This window comes from Ornithorhynchus anatinus, unplaced genomic scaffold, assembly GCF_004115215.2.
Source record: "Ornithorhynchus anatinus isolate Pmale09 unplaced genomic scaffold, mOrnAna1.pri.v4 scaffold_93_arrow_ctg1, whole genome shotgun sequence".
In the NCBI taxonomy this organism is placed as follows: domain Eukaryota; kingdom Metazoa; phylum Chordata; class Mammalia; order Monotremata; family Ornithorhynchidae; genus Ornithorhynchus; species Ornithorhynchus anatinus.
Genome location: NW_024396943.1, coordinates 1132268 through 1157190, shown reverse-complemented (window position 1 = coordinate 1157190; position 24923 = coordinate 1132268). Strand labels below are relative to the sequence as shown.

At 50.9% G+C, this 24923-nt stretch overlaps 1 protein-coding gene across 11 annotated transcripts in view; it reads left to right on the top strand.

Moving 5' to 3' along the window:
• The first annotated feature begins 2616 nt into the window (after positions 1-2616).
• The window catches only part of LOC100073621 (cellular nucleic acid-binding protein), a 28292-nt gene continuing 5985 nt past the window's right edge, over positions 2617-24923 (top strand). The window contains exons 1-5 of one of the 11 annotated variants that reach the window (XM_029057364.2): positions 2617-2704; positions 11220-11339; positions 24023-24163; positions 24301-24393; positions 24602-24803. In XM_029057364.2, coding sequence (XP_028913197.1) covers positions 11264-11339; positions 24023-24163; positions 24301-24393; positions 24602-24803 — 512 coding nt within the window. In that variant the 5' untranslated portion in view covers positions 2617-2704; positions 11220-11263. Of the gene's footprint in view, positions 2705-11219; positions 11340-14970; positions 15168-15332; positions 15491-15744; positions 15825-24022; positions 24164-24300; positions 24394-24601; positions 24804-24923 lie in introns of those variants that run through there. The other 10 variants (XM_029057359.2, XM_029057356.2, XR_003756752.2 and 7 more) reach the window with 10 other exon arrangements.

Sequence of the window (24923 nt, the reverse complement as noted above, 5' to 3'; positions counted from 1 at the left end):
TAATCAGGTTGTCCCACGTGAGGCTCACAACCTTAATCCCCATTTTACAGATAAGGTAACTGAGGCCCAGAGAAGTTGAGTGACTTGTCCACAGTCACAGAGCTGACAAGTGGCAGATCTGGGATTCGAACCCATGACCTCTGACTCCCAAGCCTGAGCTCTTTCCACTGAGCCACGCTGCTTCCCATATCAAATCATTTAGCTCTACTGTGCCTCAGTTTCCTCAACTGTAAAATGGGAATTCAGTACCTTTTCTCCCTCCTACTTAGACTGAGAGCCCCACGTGGGTCAAGGACTGTGTCTGACCCAACTGATTTCTATCTATCCCAGAGTTGGAACCATGCTTGACACATAATAAGCACTTAACAAATACTATAAAAAAAAGTCACCAGTTGCCTAGGGTCACAGAGCAGGCAAGTGGCAGAGCTGGGACTAGAACCCAGGTCCTCTGACTCCCAGGCCTGTGTTTTTTCCACTAGGCCATGCCGCTCCTCGTGATACTTAGACGAATAAGTCATTTAACTTTTCTGTGACCCGGTTACCTCATCTGTAAAATGGGGATTATGACTCTGAGCCCCATGTGAGACATGGACTGCGTCCTACCTGATTAGCATGTATCTATTTATCCCAGTTCCTGGCACATAGTAAGCGATGAACAAATACCATTAAATTAAAAAAAAAGATGAAGAAATGCAACTTTCACAAAGTAACCATGAACGATAATAATAATAACAATAATAATAATAATAATGGTGTTTATTAGGTGATTATTGTATCAAGCACAGTGCTTACAAAATCAGATCATAGTCTGATCGCAGTCCAAGGAGCGGGGACAGGTCCAGGTATCTCAACCCTATTTTACAGATGAGAAAACTGAGACACAGAGAAGTTGTGACTTGCCCAATGTCACACAGCAGGACAGCACGCACACGCACACACACATACATACACAAATGTCACACAGCAGAGCCAGGACTGGAACCCAAGACTTGTGACCCCAGGTCCCGTGCTTTTCCCACTAGGCTACACTGCTCCGAAACACGAAGCAATTTTTCGATGTAGTGTAATAAGTCACTTCTCCCTGAATTCATACGTACCACTGAAAGACTAAAATCCTTTTAGCAAAAGTCTTTCTTCTATTTTTATTAGACTGAGGGAGAAAGAGGAAAGTTAACTTAGGAAGTAGAGGGAAAGTCTAATTATGGGTATCAAGAGCTGTGTAAATCAGTGTCCCTTTCAAGATGCATATAATACTAACCTCCCAAAAGAAGATCATTAGCATTAATTATTGTTTGGAAAATACTTTTCATCCTTACAGGTAAAGTATGAATTATTGGCTTCAAGGTTTGTCCTCAGCTTTCTCCATCTTCCATTTGGGATCTCCTCACCCGCTACTCCCCAAGCCCACTGTCTTCTGTGCCTCACTCTCGACTCTCCCACCTCCAACCCCTAGCTCACACTGTCCTCCTGGTCCTGGACTTTCAACTCCTGCCCGGATCCACTAGATCACTGCTCTCCCCAACATCAAAGCCCTAAGGGGAAAAAAAACCCCAAAACTTCAAAAAAAATCCCATTTTCTCCAGGAAGATGTCCTCGATGAATTCCCAACACCCACAGTCAATGGAGTCAACAACCTCTCCTGTAAACCCATCCTCTGCACCGATGCATATTTTTATATTCAATTATTTATTCAGCTATTCCATCCTGTCACAATCGTGTTACTACTTGTACGGCATTCTTCCTTCTGCTCCCGATATTTGTAAATGATTGACGTTGGGCTCCCTCTCCCCTGGCCGCATGGGCCCGTCAGCCCTTCGGGAGCAGGAGCCGGGTCTTCTGCAAATGTTGGGCCCCGTTCAAAAACGACCACTGATGGATTACGATAGGGCCAATTCTTGCCAAGCGGCTATTTCATTTCCCCTCATGGTTGGGTGTTCCCTTGACTATAACCATCCTGCCCCCCCCTTAAGCTCAGCAGCCCTGGTCTTCACTGTGGTTCAGTGAAAAGAGCCCGGGCTTGGGAGTCAGAGGTTGTGAGCTCTAATCCTGATCCGCCACTTGTCAGCTGTGTTACTTTAGGCAAGTCCCTTTACTTCTCAGTTCCCCCATCTCTAAAATGGGGGTGAAGACTGTGAGCCCCACGTGGGACAACTTGATGACCTTGGATAAATAAATAAAATAAAATGTTGGTATTTGTTAAGTGCTTACTATGTACTAAGCACAGTTCTAAGCGCTGGGGTAGATACAGGGTCATCAGGTTATCGCATGTGGGGCTCACAGTTTTCATCCCCATATTACAGATGAGGTAACTGAGACCCAGGGAAGTCAAGTGACTATGTGCCCATAGTCACACAACTGACATGGGGCGGAGCGAGATTCGAACCCACGACCTCTGACTCCCAAGCCCGGGCTCTTTCCACTAAGCAACGGTTAGAACAGTGCACGGCATCATGGCCGGCCACCCCCGGAAGCCGTTGAGCGCGTGGGCCAGTAACGCCTCAGCCAATGAGCGCGTCGGCCAGTGAGCGCCTCAGCCAATGGGCGCGACAGCCGGGGCGGGCGGGGCACCTGCACCAGGCCAGTGCGTACTGCCCCTGCTCTGCCCCTCCACAGGTGGCGCCAGGAGCAACCGGATAAATTCCCCTCCCCCGTGAAGGCGCCCATCATTTTCCAGCTTAGGCCGTCCGGTGGAGGTTTCGAGAATGTGAGTGTGTGTGTGGGGGAAATGATCGTCCTTTAATGGGGGGGCGGGGGCTAGTTTGTTCGGATCTAGCATCAGTTATTTGTGTGGGCCGAGGTTTTGTTGCCCACCTTATCTCGCTGGGCCCCCCGAGGGTCTTAGAAAACGCCCCCTCAGGTCTTTTCCTCCAGGTTTTGTCGTTTCCCCCCCCCCCCCCAGCCCCTTTGCCGCCGATTTTGATTTCGAAAGAAATAATAATATTGGTATTTGTTCAGCGCTATGTGCAGAGCTCTGTTCCAAGCGCTGGGGTAGATACAGGGTTAGAACTGTGCTCTGCACATAGTAAGCGCTTAAGAAATACCAACATTATTATTATTGGCCCACGCGAGGCTCCCAGTCTTCATCCCCATTTTCCAGATGAGGGAACTGAGGCCCAGAGAAGTGAAGTCCCACGGTCCCACAGCTGGCATGACCTCCAACTCCCAAGCCCGGGCTCTTTCCATTGAGCCACGCTACTTCTCATCAGAAATGCAATTAGATGGCGTGTGGGTGAGGCGTCGGGTGGCCGTTGGAGGGAGGCGGCCTGGTCCCCAACCTCCCCGGCCCCCCGCCGTTACCTGCCCATCTCCCTCCGTCTCTTCCTCCCCCAATACGATCGATTGATGGGTTAATTGACCGATTCATGAATTAGTGAATCGAAGCCCACCGCCCTTCCCCCACCCCATCCCGTGGCGCTGGGCTTCGATTCACTAATTCATGAATGGGTCAGTTAACCGATCAATCAAGAGGCGGAGTCGGGATTAGAACCCACGACCTCTGACTCCCAAGCCCGGGCTTTTCCCACTAAACCACGCCATTTCTCTGTATCACGTCCCCAACGCGTAGTACGGTGTTTGGCACGCAGTGGGCGCTTAACATATGCCGTGCCAGTGCCATTATTAATGTGATTCTCGCAATTCTTGCAAGTGTCGTTGTCAGCAGCCTCCCAAAGTGCAACGTGACGGGGGGGAGCGGAGGCGGGAATCCGGGAGGTTTGGAGATTTGGTTGCCGTTACTGAGGGAAGCCATTTTGGCGGGAACCACGCGGTCGGCTGCCGTTCAACTGTGAGCCCCATTAGGGACAGTGTCCAAATATCAATAGTAATGATGGGATTTATTAAGCGCTTACTGTGTGCCAAGCACTGTTCTAGGCGCTGGGGTAGATAGAGGGTCATCAGGGTGCCCCACGTGGGGCTCCCGGTCTTCATCCTCATTTTCCAGATGAGGGAACTGAGGCACAGAGAAGCGAAGTGACTTGCCCAAAGTCACCCAGCTGACAAGCGGCGGAGTCGGGATTAGAACCCGCGACCTCTGACTCCCAAGCCCGGGCTTTTCCCACTAAGCCACGCCGCTTCTCTGTATTACGTCCCCAACGCTTAGTACGGTGTTTGGCACCCAGTGGGCGCTTAATAGATGCCGTGCCACTGCCATTATTATTGTGATTCTTGCAAGCGTCGTTGTCAGCAGCCTCCCAAAGTGCAACATGATGGCCTAGCCCAACGCGGATTTGCCTCCCTGCGCGCGATTTCTCCCCCGCCTCCCACCGTCGGGGTGGAAATAAACTCCCCCGAAATGGCCGCCCTCGGCCGCCCTTGGGGCCCGCGGGAAAACTCTCCCGAGTGCTTAATAAGGTAGAGAATAGAGAAGCAGCGTGGCTCAGTGGAAAGAGCCCGGGCCGGGGAGTCAGAGATCATGGGTTCAAATCCCAGCTTCGCCACTTGTCAGCTGTGTGACTGTGGGCAAGTCACTTCACTTCTCTGGGCCTCAGTTCCCTCATCTGGAAAATGGGGATGAAGACCGTGAGCCCCACGTGGGACAACCTGATCACCTTGTATCCTCCCAAGCGCTTGGCACATAGTAAGCGCTTAACAAATACCAACATTATTATTAGTAAGGTGCTCCGCACACAGTAAGCGCTCCGTGAATACGGTGGAATGAAAACAGCCTCCCCGGGCCCAACCCGGTTGCGGAGAGCACTTTGGAGAGCAACTGCTCGCCCGGGGCCCTTTGCCCGTCGTCGGCATTCGTGGCCAGTAATAATAACGATGATAATGTTGGTATTTGTTAAGCACTTACTAGGTGCCAAGCACTGTTCTGAGCGCTGGCGTAGATAGAGGGTAATGAGGTGAGGCTCACGGTCTCCATCCCATTTTCCAGACGAGGGAACTGAGGCACCGAGAAGCGAAGTGACTGGCCCACAGTCACACAGCTGCCAGGTGGCGGAGCCGGGAGGAGAACGGACGGAGAGGTGGGCCATTCTGGCTCTCTGGTCGGCGATGGGCCTTTACATCCCTCCCTTCGCCCCTCGGCTCCGAAGGCGGTTGGAAGCCGGAGTTGGCGGGCGCGGCCGGGATGCCCGGTGCTCCCTTCCGAGTTTCCCCTCCTTTCTCCGTTGCCACCCTGCCGCCCCACCCACCCCGGTGGTTTCTTTGGCGAGGCAGGAAACGAGAAAAACTAGTCGGACGGCCACTTCACAGACATTCCAAACGGCATTCCAGGCTCTGCCCGCTCTGCTCCCACTAGGGAAGATGGGCAGGAACCGGGGCTCAGAATGATTGAAGCTTTCCTTCGACCTGGAAGGCCCGTGATTTTGGGGTGGACGGCTGATCGGTGCGGCCGTGCCCGGGGAGCAGTTTCGGGGCCGGGAGGAAGTCGGCCGTTTCATTTGAACTGCTCAAAACGCACGGCCGAAACCCCGGTCGGACGATACCTGGGGCTGTTTTCGAGGCTGCCCCCCCCCACTTCCTCCCCCCCCCCAACTTCCCCCCCCCCAACTCTCTCCTTCCCCTTCACTTCCCTCCCCCTTCCTCCCTCCCTGCCTCCCTTCCCTTCTCCCATCTCCCTCTTCCTCCCCCCACCTTCCTCCCTCTCTCCTTCCCCTCGTCTCCCTTCGTCCCCCCCCCACTTTCCCTTCTCCCATTCTCCCCCTTCCTTCCCCACCTCCCTTCCCCCTCCTCTCATTCTCCTTCACTCCCCCACCTCCCTCCCCTCTTTCTCTCCCTCATCTCCCTCCTTCCCCCCCACCTCCCTCTTCCCCATCACCCCCTTCCCCTATCTCTCTCTCCCCTTTCACTCCCTTCCTCCCCACCTCCCTCTTCCCCATCACCCCCTTCCCCTATCTCTCTCCCCCCTTTCACTCCCTTCCTCCCCCCATCTTCTTTCCCCTTCCTCTTCCCCCTCCCCCCTTCCCCACCACCTTTCTCCCCCCCACCTCCCTCTTCCCCATCACCCCCTTCCCCTATCTCTCTCCCCCCTTTCACTCCCTTCCTCCCCCCCATCTTCCCCCTTCCTCTTCCCCCTCCCCACTTCCCCATCACCTTTCACCCCCCCCCACCTCCCTCCTTCCTCCCCACTCCCCTCATTCCCACACTCCCCCCTACCAGATTACGAGCCCCTTATGGGGATAGAGACCAGAGTTGAATTACTCATCTGGTACCAACCCCTGCTCCGAGTGCAAGTCTCCAGCCCAAAGCCCTGGACAAATACCATTTTGATTACTGGTCTGCTTCCCTCTTCCCAAAGCACAGGCAGCTGACCACTCCTGTGCTTTTGCCAAAACGGAATGCCCTTCCCCAGCCTCAATTTGTGCAAATCCTAGAAACTAGACTAGGATCGGGGTTGACCCATACACCCAGATCCCCCAGTTGCCCCTCAATCCCATGTGTTTGGACTTTAAATTGGAAAGGCACATCCTTATATGGACAGGAAAATACTTGCTTGGCCCAGTTGCAAACATTTTTAAAATGCAATAGAGAAGGCATGATTCTGCTGCTTTTCAAAAAATTCTTTCCAATATAAAATGAACCCCATAGAACTCAATGAGTAAGAGGCATTTGCAGACTCATCTCTCATCAGTGAATCAGTGGTTATCGAATGAGTGCTTACTGGGTGCAGAGTAATGATTAATAATAACTGTGGTATTTGTTAAGTGCTTATTATGTGTCGAGAACTCTACTAAGTGCTGGGGTGGATACAGACAGTTCAGGTTGGACACAGTCCCTGTCCCATGTAGGGTTCACAGTCTCAATCCCCCTTTTACAGATGAGGACACTGAGGCACAGAGAATTCATTCAGTCATATTTATTGAGTGCTTACTGTGTGCAGAGCACTGTACTAAGCACTTGGAAAGTACATTTCAGCAATAAAGAGAGACAATCCCTGCCCACACCGGGCTTACAGTCTAGAAGGGGGAAGACAGACATCGAAACGAGTAAACAGGCATCAATATAAATAAATAGAATTATAGAGAAGTGAAGTGACTTGCCCAGGGTCACAAAGCAGACAAGTGGTGGAGCTGACATTCGAACCCATGACCACCTGACTGTCCTAAGTGCTCAGGGGAGTACAGTGCAGCAGAGTTGGTAGACCCCTTCCCTTCCCACAAGGAGCTTACAGCCTTAGAGGGGGAGACAAACATTAAAATAAATTAATATGAAATATAATTAATAAATCTCTAATCTCTCTGTTTTCCCTCCATATGAGTCTGTATCCTCTAAGCATTTAAGTACTCCCCCATCCGCTTTCCCGCAGCACTTACATACCTATGCTTTTACTTAGTCTTTTCTCCCTTACCTTTTAGTTTAACGTCTGTCTCCCCCTCTAGACTGTAAGTTCCTTGTGGGCAGGGAACGTATCTAACAACTCTATTGTACTCTCCCAAGTGTTTAGTACGGGGCTCTTCCCCCGGTAAGTGCTCAATAAATATGATTGGTTGATTGAAAATGATCACATCCTTTTCACCAGAGAATTAGATCATAATAATTATAATAATAATTGTGGTTTTTTAAGCGCTTACTATGTGCCAAGCACTGTGCTGAGTGCTGGGGAAGCTACAAGATCATCAGGTCATTAGAGAAGCAGCGTGGCTCAGTGGAAAGATCCTGGGCTTGGGAGTCAGAGGTCAGGGTTCAAATCCCTGCTCTGCCACTTGTCAGCTGTGTGACTGTGGGCAAGTCACTTAACTTCTCTGGGCCTCAGTTACCTCATCTGTAAAATGGGGATTAACTGTGAGCCTCACGTGGGACAACCTGATTACCTTGTATCTACCCCAGTGCTTAGAACAGTGCTGTGCACATAATAAGCGCTTAACAAATACCTACATTATTAGGTCCCCTATGGGGCTCACAGCCTAAGTAGGAGGGAGGGAGAACAGGTAGTGAATCCCCATTTTGCAGATGAGGAAACTGAGGCAGAGAAAAATGATGTGACTTGCCCCAGGTCACCCAGCAGGTAAGTGGGAATATAAACATTCCCTTTTCCCAGAGGAAGGGAGGCCTGATTCCCTCCTAAAGAAGTTGCTACTGATGGTGGAGTTCCCCTTCGTGGGCATGTGTGGGACTGAAAAGGCCACAGTGTCCCCCAGAGCAAACGGCACAGACTGTCCCTCCTGCGTCTCTCTACCAACCCCGGCGCCAAGATGGCCCGGTAGAGTCCGTCTGTCTGGCGTTGGCACTCCTGCGATGAGTTTGCCTTGCTCTCCTCTGGGAGGTTCTCGTTCTCCGTGGCAGCAGGGCCCCTGGCGCCAACGGCAGGGGGTGGCGTGCTTCGCTTTAACTGTCATTTCTCCACAGCTAGAGCAAGGTCATTCGAAGTTGCTCTGGTGAACGTTGTATGTTATATTATAATTTGGCTACGGTTTGGGAGCTTGGAGTGTTTCTCCACCAACAGTGTCAGGGGCCCGCGGGGATCTTGCCCGGATTAGTCACACACTGCCTGTGTTAGTTTTGCCCATCGCCAGTCTCTGGGTGCCAGCTCATTCGTCCGACGGCTTCCTTGTCAGAGTTGCGGAAGCTTGGCATCCTCCCTCGCCAGAAGGAAGAGGGGGAGAAGCAGGATAGGTGAGAAAGTTTTGAGGTGGCAAATCTGACCCTCCTGAGAGTGAAAAATATCTATAGAAACCCACATTTAAGGTCTCCGAAAAGATTTACTTTAAAAAATCTTGGGAAATTCAGGAAAAAGAAGTAAATATTCTACATGCCTTGCAGAAACAAAGCGCGCATGTCTATTTTGACTGCTTCCAATGGTCCTGTGGACATTTCGAAAGAGAAGCAATGTGGCCTAGTGGATAGAACGTGGGCCTAGGAGTCAGAAGGACCTGAGTTCTAATTCTGGCTCTGCCACTTGTCTGTTGTTGACCTTGGGCAAGTCACTTCCCTGCTCTGTGCCTCAGTGACATCATCTGTAAAATGGGGATGAAGATGGTGAAGTCCTATGCGGGGCAGGGACTGCATCCGACCTATCGACCTTTTATGTACCCCAGTGTACCAGTGTACCAGTGCCTGGTACACAGTAAGCCTTTAACAAATACCCTAAAAAGAAAAAAGAAAAAGAAAAGTAGACTTTTCAATAATTTACAATGTTTTATCCCGTGGATTCCCCACCTCCCCCCCCCCCCATAGTCTTTTTCCAGAGGAATCGCTCTAGTTCTTTTGCCATAAAAATGCCAAATGCCTTCTTGTGGTTTTTGCTTTGGCAGCCTGTCCTGGGACAGGTTAAATGGCCTAAAGCCGGTTAAAAAAGCCCAACAAACATAAAAATCCCTCGTAAAATCATTTCTCCAGGAAGCCTCCCCTGCCTACTCTCTCCTATTACCCCACTGTTTCACCCGAGCACCCGAATCTGTACCTCCAGCCGCTCAGATGCTCACCCCGTTCCCTACTCCCACAGCAATTATGTCCCTATCTGTAAACTTGCCTGGTTCTCCCTTCCTGAAATGTATTTTAATGTCTGTCTTCCTGGGTTCCCCTAAGCAAACACTTGCGGAGTTGGCTTATAGTTAATTCTGTTGTATATAGAGGGTGAGCTCCTTGTGGGCAGGGAGTGCATTTTGGGCTCTCAGTTGACTTTCCCAAGTGCCGACAGTCCACAGCATTTCACCCAGTGGGTGCTCAATACATACTCTTACCCCTGCTCTATTACTGTGAATCTGGAGCAGTGTACGATATAGCCCTTTAGTGCTCCAGGGGAGACTATGGTTTTGTAAAAAGAATGAAGCCATGAAAACTTCCCACCTGGGATTTTTAAACATGAACTCATCAATTTTTCCAGGAAGGTGTATTTTTTCCCAAAGAGCAAACAGAAAGTTGCTCGGCCAACAGAAGTGGTGCAGCTCAGACACATCCTGAACTTGGAGCCGAGGCAGGTTTTGCAAACCATATGGGTGTCAGACCACCTTGGCCATTTCTTCTAGGCCATCCCCAGATTGGCTGCCAGATTAATTTCTTAGCAGCGGTGGTCTCATAAAAAGTCACAGGAGAATCAATCGGCCGACAGGATTTGGTGACAGATTGAATATGTGGGTTGAATGAGAGAGATTAGTCGAGGGTAACCGCCGCTCCGTCAATCAATCAGTGGTATTTACTGAGCGCTTACTATGTGCAGAGGATGGCCCCAAATGAGTTTTTTTGCTTAGGAAACCGAACTGCCCTGCCTGGCTCTTGGAGCATTGAGATCATCAGCTGAGCTGGCTCCAGTATCCACTGCTGGATGGGAAGCTCCTTGAGAGGAGAGATTGGGTCTGCTGATGCTGTTGTACTCTCCTGGGCACTTAGGGGAGTGCTCTGCACAGACTAGACACTCAATCAGTATGCTATTAAATTGTAAACTCTGTGAGGGCAGAAATTGTATCTATCGTATTCTCCCAGGTGCTTAGCACAGTGCTCTACACAGAGTAGGGAGTTTGAATCCCAGCTCTGCCACTTGTCAGCTGTGTGACTGTGGGCAAGTCACTTAACTTCTCTGTGCCTCAGTTACCTCATGTGTAAAAATGGGGATTAAAAAACGTGAGCCCCACATGGGACAATCTAATTACCCTGTATCTACCCCAGCGCTTAGAACAGTGCTCTGCACATAGTAAGTGCTTAACAAATACCAACATTATTATTATTATTATTATTATTAAACAGAGCGATAGAGAAATGATTTTCATTCACCCCTAAAGGGCAGAGATCCTGCAGACTAGCTCTTATCCAACTCTCCAAGCCATTAGTGTGGTGCTCCACACCCAGCAGATACTTAAGTCAACACTATTAAGCATTTTCCAGATGAAGCAACTGAGGCACGGAGAAGTTAAGTGAATTGCCCAAGGCCACACAGCAGATAAGCGGTGGGCCCGAGATGAATCAGGCCCGAGCTCTTTCCACTAGGCCACGCTGCTTCTCAGCACTTTGCTTAAGCAATAGGGTACCTCTACCTTGCCTGCTTCTCCCTTCCTCTACCTGTAATTTATTTTGGGGTCTCTCTCCCCTGTAGGCTGTAAGATCCTTGTGGGCAGGGATTGTGCCTACCAACTCCTTTGAATTGTACTTTCTCAAGCGTGTAGTACAGTGCTGTGCACACAGTAAGCGCTCAGTCAAGGCATCAATTAATCATATGCTATTCCTCCTACAGCAGTCATCAATCTTTGCTTTTCTCACCCACCAGCTGCCATCTAAGGCCTGGAGAACCTTTTCTGTGCCCGGGCTAATTTCGCCTTCTCTTGTCTCATCCTCCTCTTCGGCAGTGACCATTTCTACTGTTGCTGGCCCGGAACTCGCCCTTCCCAGGATGTCATTCTTCTTAAGTTGTCCAGATCACCACTCATTGCAATGGAGACCGGTGAAGAACGATGGACAAAGAAGACGTGAGTCATTCCTCTTCTTATTTCCCCTTGCCCCTTCTCCTCTCCCTCTACTCTCCACTTCTGCTTTTCCACCTTCCTTTCTTGCCCTCCTCCTCTTTCCTTCTCTTCTCTGCTCCCCCTCTCCTCTCCCTCTTTTCGCCTCATTGCTTTCCTCTCCCTTCCCCCCTTCTCCCTTTCTTCCCGTCTTCCCTGTCCCCCCCATCCTCTCCTACCCCCTCATCCCTTCTTCCCCACTCTCCTCCCTGTCTCCCTCTTTCCCCGTTCCCTTCCCCTCTCTCCCCCATTCCCTTCTCCCTCTATTCCCCCTCTCATTTCCCCTTCTCTCTCCTCCCTCGCTCTTCCCCATACCCTTCTCCCCTCTCTCCCCTCTCCCCCTTCCTCTCTTCTGTCCTTCAGGAGTGGTGCGTGGGGTTAGTGGAAAGAGCATGGGCCTGGGAGTCAGAGGACGTGGGTTCTAATCCAAGATCTGCCACCTGTCTGCTGTGTGACTTTGGGCAAGTCACTTAACTTCTCTGGGCCTCAGTGACCTCATCTGTAAAATGGGGATTAAGACTGTGAGTCCCAGGTGGGACAACCTGAATACCTTGCATCACCCCCCAGTGTTTATAACAGTGCTGGGCACATAGTAAGCATTTAACAAATGCCATCATTATTATTCTCTGTGCCTCACTTACCTCATCTGTAAAATGAGCATTAAGGCTTTGAAACCCCACGTGGGACAACCTGATTACCTTTTATCTATCCCAGCACTCAGAACAGTGCTTGGCATAGAGTAAGCATTTAACAAATACCATAATTATTATTATTATTATTCCCCTCTCCCCATACCCTTTCCTCTCCCTATCTTCCCTTGTCCCCCATCTTCTCCTGTCCCTCTCTTCCCTCTCACCTCTACCTCTCTTCCCCTCGTCCCTGTTCCCTTCTCCTCCTTTCCCCTGGTCTCTGTCCCTTTTCCCTTCTCTCCTAGAGTCTTTCTGTCACCACCCCCTTCCGTCTTTCTCCCCGTCTCCCCATCTGCCCCACCTCTGTTTTGAACCTGTCCCCATTCTACCCCATGGGTGGATAATCCGATCAGTGTGATTTTGTTCTGGTGCCCATTTTGAAAGACGTTCTGAGCCACGCAAGGTCGGTCGTGGGGAGATAGCCACTGAGTTAATAATAATAATAATGTTGGTATTTGTTAAGCGCTTACTATGTGCCGAGCACTGTTCTAAGCACTGGGGTAGACACAGGGGAATCAGGATGTCCCACGTGGGGCTCCAGTCTTAATCCCCATTTTACAGATGAGGTAACTGAGGCCCAGAGAAGTTAAGTGACTTGCCCACAGTCACACAGCTGACAAGTGGCAGAGCTGGGATTTGAACTCATGACCTCTGACTCCAAAGCCCGTGCTCTTTCCACTGAGCCACGCTGCTTCTCATTCTGACTGAGTTCTGACAGTCACGTCATCCGGGAAAGGGAGTAATAGTAGTAGAATTCATTGCACACCCACTTGATGTGTTGTACTGTACTAGGTGCCTGGGAAGTACAGGATAATGTAGTGAAACATTCCCTGCCCACAAGGAGCCTACGCTCTAGGCACTGTAATAAGAGCCCCTGGTACTTCACATCGAACTGGTGGCTCATCATCGTTGTAATAATAATAATAATGGTGGTATTTGTTAAGCGCTTACTATGTGCAGAGCACTGTTCTAAGTGCTGGGGTAGATACAGGGTAATCAGGTTGTCCCACGTGAGGCTCACAGTTAATCCCCATTTTTCAGATGAGGTAACTGAGGCACAGAGAAGTTAAGTGACTCGCCCACAGTCACACAGCTGACAAGTGGCAGAGCCGGAAGTCAGACTCATGACCTCTGACTCCGAAGCCCAGGCTCTTTTCCACTGAGCCACGCTACTTCCACTAGCTGAATAGCACTCCCCATTCTTGCAACACACAGTGTTCAGAAATTCCTAGTTACGACAGTGGTGGTTAGTAACGGTATTTGTTGAGCGCCCATTGGGTGCAATGCCCAATCCTGGAGTGCCTGGGAAAACATAACAGAAGCAGACCTGTTCCCTGCCCTCGAGGAGCTTCCACTCGAATGGGGGAGACTGGCGTGGTCATATTTACAAAGAAAGTAGTTGTAGTAGATGGTAGCTTGTATAATTGATTGTGCTTAGAGACACAAGTGTGGAGAGTGGGCATAAATAAATGCATCTATAATATGTAAGTGTCCCTCTCAGGGTCGCACCAGGAGAGTTTCCAGTACTCTACCGGTCTCAGCTATGGGAGGGAGGGTCAAACGCGGGCTTGGGAGTCAGAGGACATGGGTTCTAATCCCGGATCTGCCACTTGTCTGCCGTGTGACCTTGGGCAAGGCACTTCACTTCTCTGTGCCTCAGTTCCCTCATCTGGAAAATGAGGATTAAGACTGTGAGCCCCACGTGGGACAACCTGATGACCCTGTATCTCCCCCAGTGCTTAGAACAGTACCTGGCACATAGTAAGCACTGAACAAATAACCGTCATCATCAATTGGGAGTTTAATAAATACTATTACCGCCACCACCCAAGCATCAGAAGAACTCACAACTTCCCCTAGCACATATGGACGCATTTCTATATCATTTTCCTCCTCTCTCTCATTCATTTTGGTGTCTGTCTCGTCACCCAGTCTGTAAGACCCTCGAGGGTGGGGATGGTGTTTCTGCCAATTTCACTGTACCCTCCTAAGTGCTCAGCTCAGTGCGCCGCACGCAGTTGGCACTGGAGAGATCCGACTGCTTGGCGATTCCCTGCGGCGACTTTAAGGTTCAGACGATGACTCGGTACTTAGTGGCAGGGTCCCCCCGCTCCCCTAGTCATGTCCCCATGATGGATCGATCAGTGGCAGTTAGGGAGCTCCCACGGTGTGCGCACGGTACGGGGCTCAGTGGAAAGACCCTGGGCTTGGGAGTCAGAGATTATCATCATCTTAATGTTGGTAATTGTTAAGCACTTACTATGATGATGATGGTATTTGTTAAGCGCTTATTATGTGCAGAGCACTGTTCTAAGTGCTGGGGTAGATACAGGGTCATCAGGTTGTCCCACGTGAGACTCAGTCTTCATCCCCATTTGATAGATGAGGGAACCGAGGCCCAGAGAAGTGAAGTGACTTGCCCAGTCACCCAGCTGACAAGCGGCAGATCCTGGATTCGAACCCATGACCTCGGACTCCCAAGCCCGGGCTCTTTCCACTGAGCCACGCTGAGGTCATGGGTTCAAGTCCCGGCTCCACCACTTGTCAGCCGTGTGACTTTTGGCCGATCACTTCACTTCTCTGGGCCTCAGTGACCCCATTTGGAAAATGGGGATGAAGACGGAGAGCCCCACGTGGGACCACCTGATCACCTCGTATCCTCCCCAGGGTTTAGAACAGTGCTTGGCGCATAGTAAGCGCTTAACAAATGCCATCATTATCATTATTACAATCCGAGGCTTTGGCACAAAAGAAAAGCCACCGGCGGGGGGGAGGGCCAAGTGATCTCCGGCCGCCCCAGCGCCCTCGTGTCACGTCAGGGGCGAGCGGAACTGAGGCCCGCGTCGGACCCCCGATAGTGACGTAGCGCTGCGTCACAGCGCGCGGAGCCGTAAAACCGAACGGCCGCGGCGGCGGCGCCTCAGAGCACTGCCAGCCGTTGGCCTTGTAACATCTGCCCGGCTGGTTGAGGCGCCGGCATCCCCCGGGATCGTGCTCCAGGGTCAGGGGGCGGCTTAGACCGGACATCCGAGGCCTCGATATCCCCGGGGAGCCGCCAGACGAGGGTTCGACCAGCCGCCTCAGAGGAAAGGAAGAATCGTATCAGGTAGCTTGCCGGCCTACCGGCCTGCCTGAACGCACACGCCCACCGAGGGCCGCGAGGGAAGGCGGGAAAAAGAAGAGGGAGGGGGAGCGGCATCGGGGCGGGGGCTCCGGGCGGGCGGCGCTGATTGGGCCTGCCGAGCCGGGCGCCGATTGGGCGCGTGGGCGAGGCGGAGGGGCCGTGCGCAGCGGCGTGTGTGGAGCCGTGTGCAGATCCGCGTGTGGCGCAGGCAGGGACTCCGAAAATAAACAGCCGCCGCCGCCGTCCTCGCCTACTCTAACAGCAGCGCCACAGCCGTTCTCGCGGCCCCGGCCCAGGCCACCTAGGTAACATCGCGCGCGGCCCGCCTTTCGATCCCGATCCGGGAAAGGGGGGGGGGGGCGACCGGCCCGTGGGGTGCGGCGCCGCGGCGACTATGGCGGCCGCATTTTAGCCTGGTGCTGCGGCGTCGGGCGGGAAAGCGGGAGTTCCGGCCCCCATCCGGCGCCGCGGGACCGCTTTTCCACGCCCTCGGAGGCCGCCCCGCCCCGGCCGGGTCCACCGAAGCGGTTCCCCACTCCCCCCCGCTAACAACCTTTCTTCTCCCTCCCCACTCCCCCCCCGCCCCACCCGCCGCCTCCTGGAGAAAGGCTGGTGACCCCAGGGCTCGCGGCCCGGTAGGTAAGTGCGGCCGCGCGGTCAGGCCATGTGGCTGGGCGTAGCGGCAGCCCATGTGCTCGGGGGAAGGCCCTCGCGGAGCCCATGTGCTCGGGGGGCACGACCTACGGGAGGGATGTCCCCAGCGGAGACTCTCATTCCAAACGTTCGTTGCCCCTTGTTGCGAGCCCCTGCCTCTCGATCTCCCCAACGACCCCTTCCACCGTAACCCGCTCTACCCGTGGCCTCCCTTCCTGGAGGATAGTCAGGCCTACCAGTAGTCAGGGGGAGACGACACCTTCAAGATTTGCGAGAGCCACGTAAGAGAGTGGGCCGCGAGAAAACGTGCTGACCGATCTGTCCGATCAGTCAGGTTCCCACGATAAAGGCAAAATTTTTGATTTTGCCGGGAACGTCTTTCGCTTAATTTTTCCCCAGTCAACCGCCGGATACCTAGGAGTGAAGGACGATCCAAATCCGGGTTGGGCGATCCCGTTAATGGGTGTAATTTACATTTTCCGTATGCCTCAGTTGAGGAAACTTTGAGCAGAGAGCTACATCTGCCTTTGTTTGCCTTAGACTTTTCTGAGTGAGTGGAGCCCAAGCTAGGTACCGTTTGTAGGGAGCGGCCAGTTTTTTCCAAAGAAAGAAAAATAAAACCCGTGAAACAGTAACCGGTGCTGAACGTGTAAACGAGCCAAAAGAGGACTTTGGTTCGTGGTTTTTTGAACCAATTTGGATTTCCAAATAAACTCTTTCCCTGAGGGTCTTGGAGGAAACGGGGGTGGGGGGTGGGGTGGAGAGCGTTGAGTCCTGAAACTGAATTAGTAACTTGAATCTTACCTATCTCTATTATTGGAAAGGAAGTTTTTAACGGTTTTGTTCAGGGTTTCTCTGTGGGTTATGCAAATGGCACCCATGAAATAAGAGTAGAAAACATCCACACTGGAAAGTGCAGTTTTTCCTAGGACACTTAAGTATTGATGATGACGGTGGTGTTCGTTCAGCACTTGCTATGTGCCAAGCACTGTACTAAGCTCTGTGGTGGATACAAGATAAGAGCCCACGTGGGGCTCGGGGTCTAAGAGGGCGAACAGGTATCAAACCTCCATTTTGTAGATGAGGGAACTGAGGCACAGGAAAGTTAAGTGACTTTTCCAAGGCGTCAGCGGACGAGTGGCGGAGCTGAGATTAGAACCCAGGTCCTCTGACGCCCAGGCTCTTTCCGCTAAGCCACGCAATTCTGGGATGGTTCGTTCCTATCCGTGTTAATCATCTGTCAAGTAATGCATTTCTAAATTGGGTGGCCAATCCGGTTGCTGAAGATTCAAAATCAGGTGACGATTACAAGGGGATAAATGCATTTGTTCAGTTGGACTGATCGGATCTATTTGTTCTTGAATTGGAAACTGGCAGGGTCATTTAACTTAAGCCCTAAGCGACTGTTTCCAAACCTCAACTTGGTTTGGGATCTTTAACCCCTCGTCCAAAGTGAGCGTCTTCTACATGGGAGGCGCTGTAGTGAATTATGCTGACCAGTTAGTAACAAAACCACTCATGATTGCTGCACCTTGTATCCCGTCATAAAGTTTAATGTTATTCGTAGTTCCTGTAGGTGTCATTAATAAAGATCGTCTTGGCTTTCGTCCAGTGAAATGAAAAGGGCAGCTCTTTACTCTGATTGAGAAGACTTTTATCTGATATTTTGTTCTAGTTTGTGTTTTAGGTACCTAGAATAGTCAGTCACCTTATAGCGGGGTGGTGGTAAGGGACTTGTTTTAGACTGTTCCCTTGAATGCACTGTGGATTATGGAGCCCTGCATTAAATCCACCTTTCAGAAGGGGAAAGAGCTTGTAGGTTGTGCGGCGTCTCACCCACTGAAGGCGACTGAATGGAGACCACCCGGAAATCTGCTTCATTCTGCTCTTAGCGGTGGGTGGCAGACTTTGTGATCCATCAGTCAATAGCTTTATTATAGAGTGCTTGCTCTGCAGGGAACTGTGCTAAACATTTGAGGAGCTACAATAGCGTTCATAGGTCGGTTCCCTGCTCTCGAGCCTGCCATCTAATGAGGGAAACAGACCAAAATACATTAAAGGTAGGTGGATGCAGTAGAGTGGCCTGGTGAAAAGAGCATGGGCCTGGGAGTTAGGAGGCATGGGTTTTAATCACAGCTTGGGCATTTGCTGAATGACCTTGGACTCTTAACTTCGTTGGTCATTTAACTTCCCTATGCCTCCATTTCCTGCCCCCCCCCCCCCCGCGGCTCCCCCGTCTCTCTCTCCTTTTTTTATTTTATTTTTTTAAGCACGGGGGTTAGCTGTGGGTTCATCTTCCTTAAGACTGAGCCCCATGTGGGAAGGAGATGCAGTCTGACCTGATCGTCTTGTCTCTACCCCCATTGCTTAGCACAGAGTAATGAGCTTGGCGTGTAGTAAGCACTTAACACATGCAGCAGTTATTTATAGAGTCCATGAGTGCCCTAGTGGGGAGGGGGGTGGGTACTTAAGTGGTTAGGGAGTTCACACAGTAAGGTGGGGGGAATAGGGTGAGGAAATGAATGAGTAGTCCGGGAGGTCTTCAGGGCTGGAGAGGTTGTGATTTCAGTAGTAGGGCTTTGAAGATGGGGAGAGCTGTGGTCTGCAGATTGTGAAGGGGGAGGGAGCTCCAGGCAGGAGGAAGAGACTCAGACGAGAAGGGAGGCACAGCGAGTAAGTGAATAGCTTAGATGGCGTAAAATCAGGTAGGTGGCCAGTGCCGTGTCGGGCGAACAGTGACTTGTGCTCTTGTGAGTCTGTGCAGATCGCTGAGGTAATCTCATTGAGAGTTGTCAGTGGAGCTGACTTCACTCACTTTGGGATTTTCCCTGAGGGGAATAATGAAATCAGTCAACTTGGGCCAGTGAGTATCTGGCTAGCTACCTTGCTTCCTAAAGGGTCCGACTGCCCGACTCTTCATCTGGCTACGTGATGAGTCTTGGGGTGCGCTGGCTTCACTTGAGTCTTCAGTCTTGGGGTTGGAGCTCTGACATTCTGGTCGACCCCTCGTGATCCTGTGATTATCTTAGACCACTGGTTTTGATCGCCCCTGCCCCCACCTGCTTGGGCCTATCGAGTCGGCTGTAAAGGTTGGCTAGGTAGCATTTTGAACGTCACTTTGACGTGGATGGAAATTTGGACCTATTCTCTCTCCGGTCTGAAGCGAAGTTGTCTGGAAGGATTTTTAAAAGACCGTAAGCTTGTTGCGGGCAGGGGACTTGTCTGTAACTCTTGTATTCCCCCAAGCACTCAATCTAGTGCTCTGTGCACGGTAAGTACTCAATAAATACCATCAGTTAAAAAAAACACACAACTTCCTATAAAATGATCTCAGACTTCCTCATCTGTGCCATCCAGGCAAAAAGTCCTAGGCAGATAGCATTTTGACTTCTTGGGGGCTTTCAGTGAGAGAGTAGGTCAGGCAGGCTGAAGAATCATATTTATGGAATGCCGGCTGGTCAGAGCACTGTATTAAGTGCTTGGGAGAGTACAGTAGAAAGGGGTTGGTAGACAAGTTCCCTGCCCACAACGAGCTTACAGGCCAGAGGAAGAAATAACTCTTAGAGGAGCTAAATCAGAAGTGGGTTTAGAGAAGCAGCGTGGCCTGGTGGAAAGAGCACGGGCTTGGGAGGCAGAGGACCTGGATTTGCAGCCCAGCTCTGCCACCGTCCTGTTAGGTGACTTGCCCCAGCACATCACTTCACTTCTGGGCCTCAGTTTCCGCATGTGGAAAGTGGGGATTCATGATCTGTCCTCCCTCCTCCTTGGTGACCGGGAGCCCCGTGTGGGACGGGGACTGTGTCCGACCTGGCGATCATCTATCGCTTAGTACAGCGCTTGGTACATTGTAAGTGTTTGGTAAATACCATTATCACCATTAAGCCACCTGCCCTTGTAGGCTTTACACCTTCTGGAAATCCTAGCGGAAGGAAGAAAAATCACTCGATAGCCCATGTCCTGATACTAACTGGCTGCAAGGCCATTGTTTAACCAGAAAAGCTGGTCTGTCCATCCAGCCGCCCTAGAATGCGAGGGTTGCAATCTTGTGGAACCCTGCGTTCGGGGGACCTTGCCCTGAAGGTCCCCATGCTGTGCTACACTGAGCCTCTTTTTCCTCCTAGCTAGTCAAAAGTATCTGTTGAGTGCCGACTGAGTGCCCTGGAGAGGACGTGGAAGATGACTCAGTCTTGTCGCACTTTTTGTAGAACTCAATGTTTTGTATCTTGTCATGGTGAGGTGGTGGCATTAGATTGTACTTCTGTCGCCTGTGGGCTGCACGGATTGAGCTGACCTGTTCCCTCTTGGCAACATTATATTGGAACTGTGAACCCAAGTAAACTCTTAGTACAATGGTGGTATTTAAGTGTTTGTGGGCCAAGCGTTGGGGGTAGAGACGAGATAATCGGGTCAGACACAATCAGTCCCTGTCCCACGGGCCAGGGGAGGGGGTTCCCCAGTCGCCGAGTAGGTGAGAGAACAGCTCTTGAATCCCTGTGTTAGAGAAACGGAGGCTCAGAGCGGTGAGGGGACGGACCCGGGGTCACACAACAGGCAAGTGAGTGGTGGAGCTGGAATTCAAACCCCAAGTCCTCCGACTCCCAGGCCTGGGCTCTTCCCGCCGGGCCACGGTGGTCAATGTGAGTGGGGCAGACTGGCCTTAGTCCGGCCTCTGCTTTCTACTCTCTTCGGCCATATGGCGACTAGGGAGGAGGCGGGGTCTGTTGAGGGAAGAAAGCAAAGAGCTTGTGTCATCCTAATTCAAGGCTCCGTCGTACTTTCTCAGGCTACTTCCGAGGCATTTTGGTAATCCTTCCTGAAGATGTAATCACGTTTAGCTCATCACTTCTCCTGGCCTGCCAGGCAGCAAGCGCCTAGCTGCTAATGCACTGGAAGACTTGGGGATTGGACAATAATACTAACAGTGGTGTTCGTTAAGCACTTAGTATGTGCCAGACACTGTACTAAGCGCAGGAGCAGCTACAAATGCAGTCATATATCAGACATAGCCCCTGTCCCACACGGGGCTCGCGTCTCTAAGTAGGAGGGAGAACAGGCATCAAATTTCCATTTTCCACATGAGAGAACAGGCAGGTGGCGGAGCCAGAATTAGAACCCAGGTCCTCTAACTCCTAGGCCTGGGCTCTTTCCACTATTATTATTATTATTATTATTATTATGGTATTTGTTAAGCACTTACTATGTGCAGAGCACTGTTCTAAGCGCTCGGGGAGATACAGGATACTCAGATTGTCCCATGTGGGGCTCACATTTTTTAATCCCCATTTTTGCAGATGAGGGAACTGAGGCCCAGAGAAGTGAAGTGACTTGCCCAAGGTCACACAGCAGACAAGTGGTAGAGCTGGGATTCGAACCCATGACCTCTGACTCTGAAGCCCAGGCTCTTTCCACTGAGCCACGCTGCTTCTCACTAGGCCGTATGCCGCTTCTAAAGGGAAAAACATATCCGACGTTGGCTGTGGTTCCCTTTCAGAAATCACTTTAAAAGGTGAACCTGAAAATTATTGTTAGATTGTATTACTTTAAAACTAGGTTCCGGCATGTTTCTTCTCCAGGCTTACACATCCCAGTGTACTCTGGTGAAGTTCTTCACCCCACTGCGTAGTCTGTGGCTGTCGTTTCATTTCTCAAAATAGCGTAATACAGTCCATACGCTGCAGTACTGGGGCCCTTGCCAGATATTCTGCATTAGCACATGAAAGAGGGCTCTTAAAAGATTTTTTTTTTCCTTCTTCTCCTTTTCCCTTGCTAGGCCCAAAATGGAAATTCCAGATTTTTATGACCCAGGTAGGCCAGTGACTGGACATCTCTAGGGGAAAAGCTTTACAGGCAAGGCAGGTCCGCCAGATCTATTTTCTGTGACTGGAGAGCAGGGCTGTGCGTAAGAAACTGAAGTCCACTGGTTTCACCCAAGGTGGTAGCCATGGGCCAGTTCTCATTTCCCCATTTCCCTTCTCGGCCTCTGGAGGTACTCGTGAACAGTGACGTGGTTAAAGGCAGGCGCAGAGGAGGGAGAAAGAAGTAGGCAAGAATTAACTGTGACCAGCCCTCTGACAAGGGTTACGGAGAGCAGGCAGTGCTTCGTTCTTCCCTCCAGGGGGGCTTTTATACCTATCGGAGCATTCCGTTGTTCAAGTTGCTCCATCTTCATGGGTTTGTACTTCTTCCCGTGCAAGTCTGTCAGTAATTTTTGTCTTCCCCCATTAGATTGTGAGTTCCTTGGGCCAGAAATGTGGGTGTATTCTTGCTACTGGCGATCTCTAAATTGCCTGGTACATTGCCTAGTACCAGAAGCAGGTCTAGGTTAGAGTGTCCCTAACCTTGGGGAAATCACTTCTCCACTGGGCCTCGGTCTCTTCATCTGGAAAATAGGGATGGGATAGCTGTACTCCCTCCTACTTAGACGGTCAACCCCATGTGGGACCTGATCATCTTGTCTCCCCAGAGCTCAGGTAGAGTGCCTGGTACCTAGTAAGTGCTTAACAAATACCAGTAATGGTTACCATTTATTATTATTAGCCCTCAGTACTCTGCAAATGTCATTGGTGGCAATCAGGTTTTGGCTTCAACTTAAATGGGAAAAACCGAACTGAACTCTGACCCCTTGTGAGGTAAAGGACAACCCTTAACCGCCCCCCTCCCCCAACCCCTAATCCTCTGAGACCTATGATACAACCAGCTCCTGAAAACTGCCTTAAGTCCACATAAGTTGGACTTGATTTTTTTCCACAGGAAACAATGTTGTGAATGGGGCGTTGGTTCCCAAACCAAAGTCAGATGCCTATTTTTACCGAGATGACCCGGAGTTGTGTATTCAATCAATTCTAGATGAGTAATATGGAGCTGCATGGACATACTGCTATTGTCAGAGGTTTTGCGATAGAGGATAGCCAACTTACACTTCATTGGAAGTCAAAACAGATGCTAACAGCTCTTCCTGGTGACTGTGCTTGGCAGTGAGGTATTTCTCCCCTCCACCCAAACAAAACCCAACAAAACCAAAAAACCCACAGCTCTAGTGTCCGCCTGCCTGCATTAGAACAGCTATGCAGAGAGGAGGAAAATACATCAGGAAATCCCATGGCGATAGGGAATCTTTGTTTTACACCCCCCCCCCCCCCAAAAAAAAGAGGAATCTTTTGTAGCTCCTTTGTCCAGGGCTGCTCGGAAAACAAGTCTCCAGAATTCTATTCCCGAATGTGTCGGGGAACACGATCAGGTTTCTGTTGGCCTCCGTTCTTCCACATTCCAGTTAGTCTCTGAGCATTGTCCCAGATCTGGGCCCGGAGGGATTTCACAGGCTGTGTGTTGGGTCTTTGTTCAGACTCGGTACTGGGCCGCAGCCTCGTGTGCAGTGGGCGGCAGGGACAGAATGGGGGACTGTCACTCTGTAGTCCGGGTGGCACATTTGGGACTGTTCTTATCTAATCCTCTGGGCTGGTGGGCTGGGCCTCTAGGCTCAATTGCCCCCCAACCAGCAGGTGGCTGCTTTGTGACCCTATAGGAGATTCCAGAAACCCACAGAGGTAATGCATTCCAGTGCCCAATGGGCACGAGGCGGAATTGCCCCTTACGTACTATAACCTCCCTCTTCTTCAATTCTTAATGCCCTTACCCCAAAAAAACACCAAAAAAAAAAGCTACCTCCCCCCACACACACCTAGCACCCTGAATGCTGAATGACAGGCATTGGCTAGAAGGTGTAGACCGTGAATACCCACTACATGAGACCTGAGTGAAAAAACGAATTCTGGTGAGCTTCCTGACAGATGAATGACTTAACCTCTCCCTTCCTTCCCCTCTCAAGGGCAGGAGCCGGTATGTTGACTGCAGGCAGTTTAGAAACTGGAGTGAAGTTTTCTTTGATGACTCGGGTAGCACGGAGGGGACCTGGCTCATTTTGGTCGGAGTAGGAGATCTTCTAGTCCATCTTCCCGATTTCGGGCAGGGATGTTCTGAATGAGAAAAGGACGCCTAAGACCAATCTCAGAAGGATTTAAGATCCAGATCGGCAAGGATACTTCTGTGGCACTCTTGCTAACTAGTAGCCAGTCACGGGTGGCTGTCTGATCTCCAGCTGGCTTTCCGAATTGGGTCGGTGTCACAAGAGTCCTTCGGTGTCCATGGCCTTCCTGTGGTCTAATGTTTTCCCTTTCTATTCCTAGGACTTACACCATCAAAGATGAGCAACAACGAGTGCTTCAAGTGTGGACGCTCTGGCCACTGGGCTCGGGAGTGCCCTACTGGAGGTGGCCGTGGCCGCGGCCTCCGGAGCCGTGGAAGAGGTGGATTCTCCTCTGGCAGAGGTATTCCGTCCGAGAGCATCGCGTTGCAATTTAGAGACTTGATTTGTTTGGAAAATGTATATGTCTCAAGATCGATCTAATCATCTAAACTTTTTTGTTTTTTTGTTTTGTTTTTTTTTGTTTCCTATCTGAAATAGGGTTCCAATTTGTTTCTTCATCTCTTCCAGACATCTGTTACCGTTGTGGTGAGTCTGGTCACCTTGCCAAGGATTGTGATCTTCAGGAGGATGGTAAGTATTTAACACCTTCTTTATATATATACGTCTAGCATTCTAAATAGCCCAAGTTCCAAGTCCGTACCATCTTCAAACCTTGGGTGAGTGGGTGGCAGGAGGGTTCCCTTTAAAAGCTTGTCAGAGTTTGGGGAGGGATGGGGGGGGGCAAATGTCAATTTATCAAGGTTTTATAGTCTTGGTCTGGTTCTTCTCCTTATTGTTGAAGCCTGCTATAACTGCGGTAGAGGTGGCCACATTGCCAAGGATTGCAAGGAGCCCAAGAGAGAGAGGGAGCAGTGCTGCTACAACTGTGGCAAACCAGGCCACCTGGCTCGTGACTGTGACCATGCCGATGAGCAGAAATGCTATTCTTGTGGCGAGTTTGGGCACATCCAGAAAGATTGTACTAAAGTCAAGTGCTATAGGTAAGTCCCTCAACCTTATCTGGGAAGTTGAAAATGTAACTGTTCCACTTGCGATAGATGGAGAGAGTTCATTCCATAACATGTTGAGGAGTCTACGAGCCAGGTCACAGGCAGCTTGTT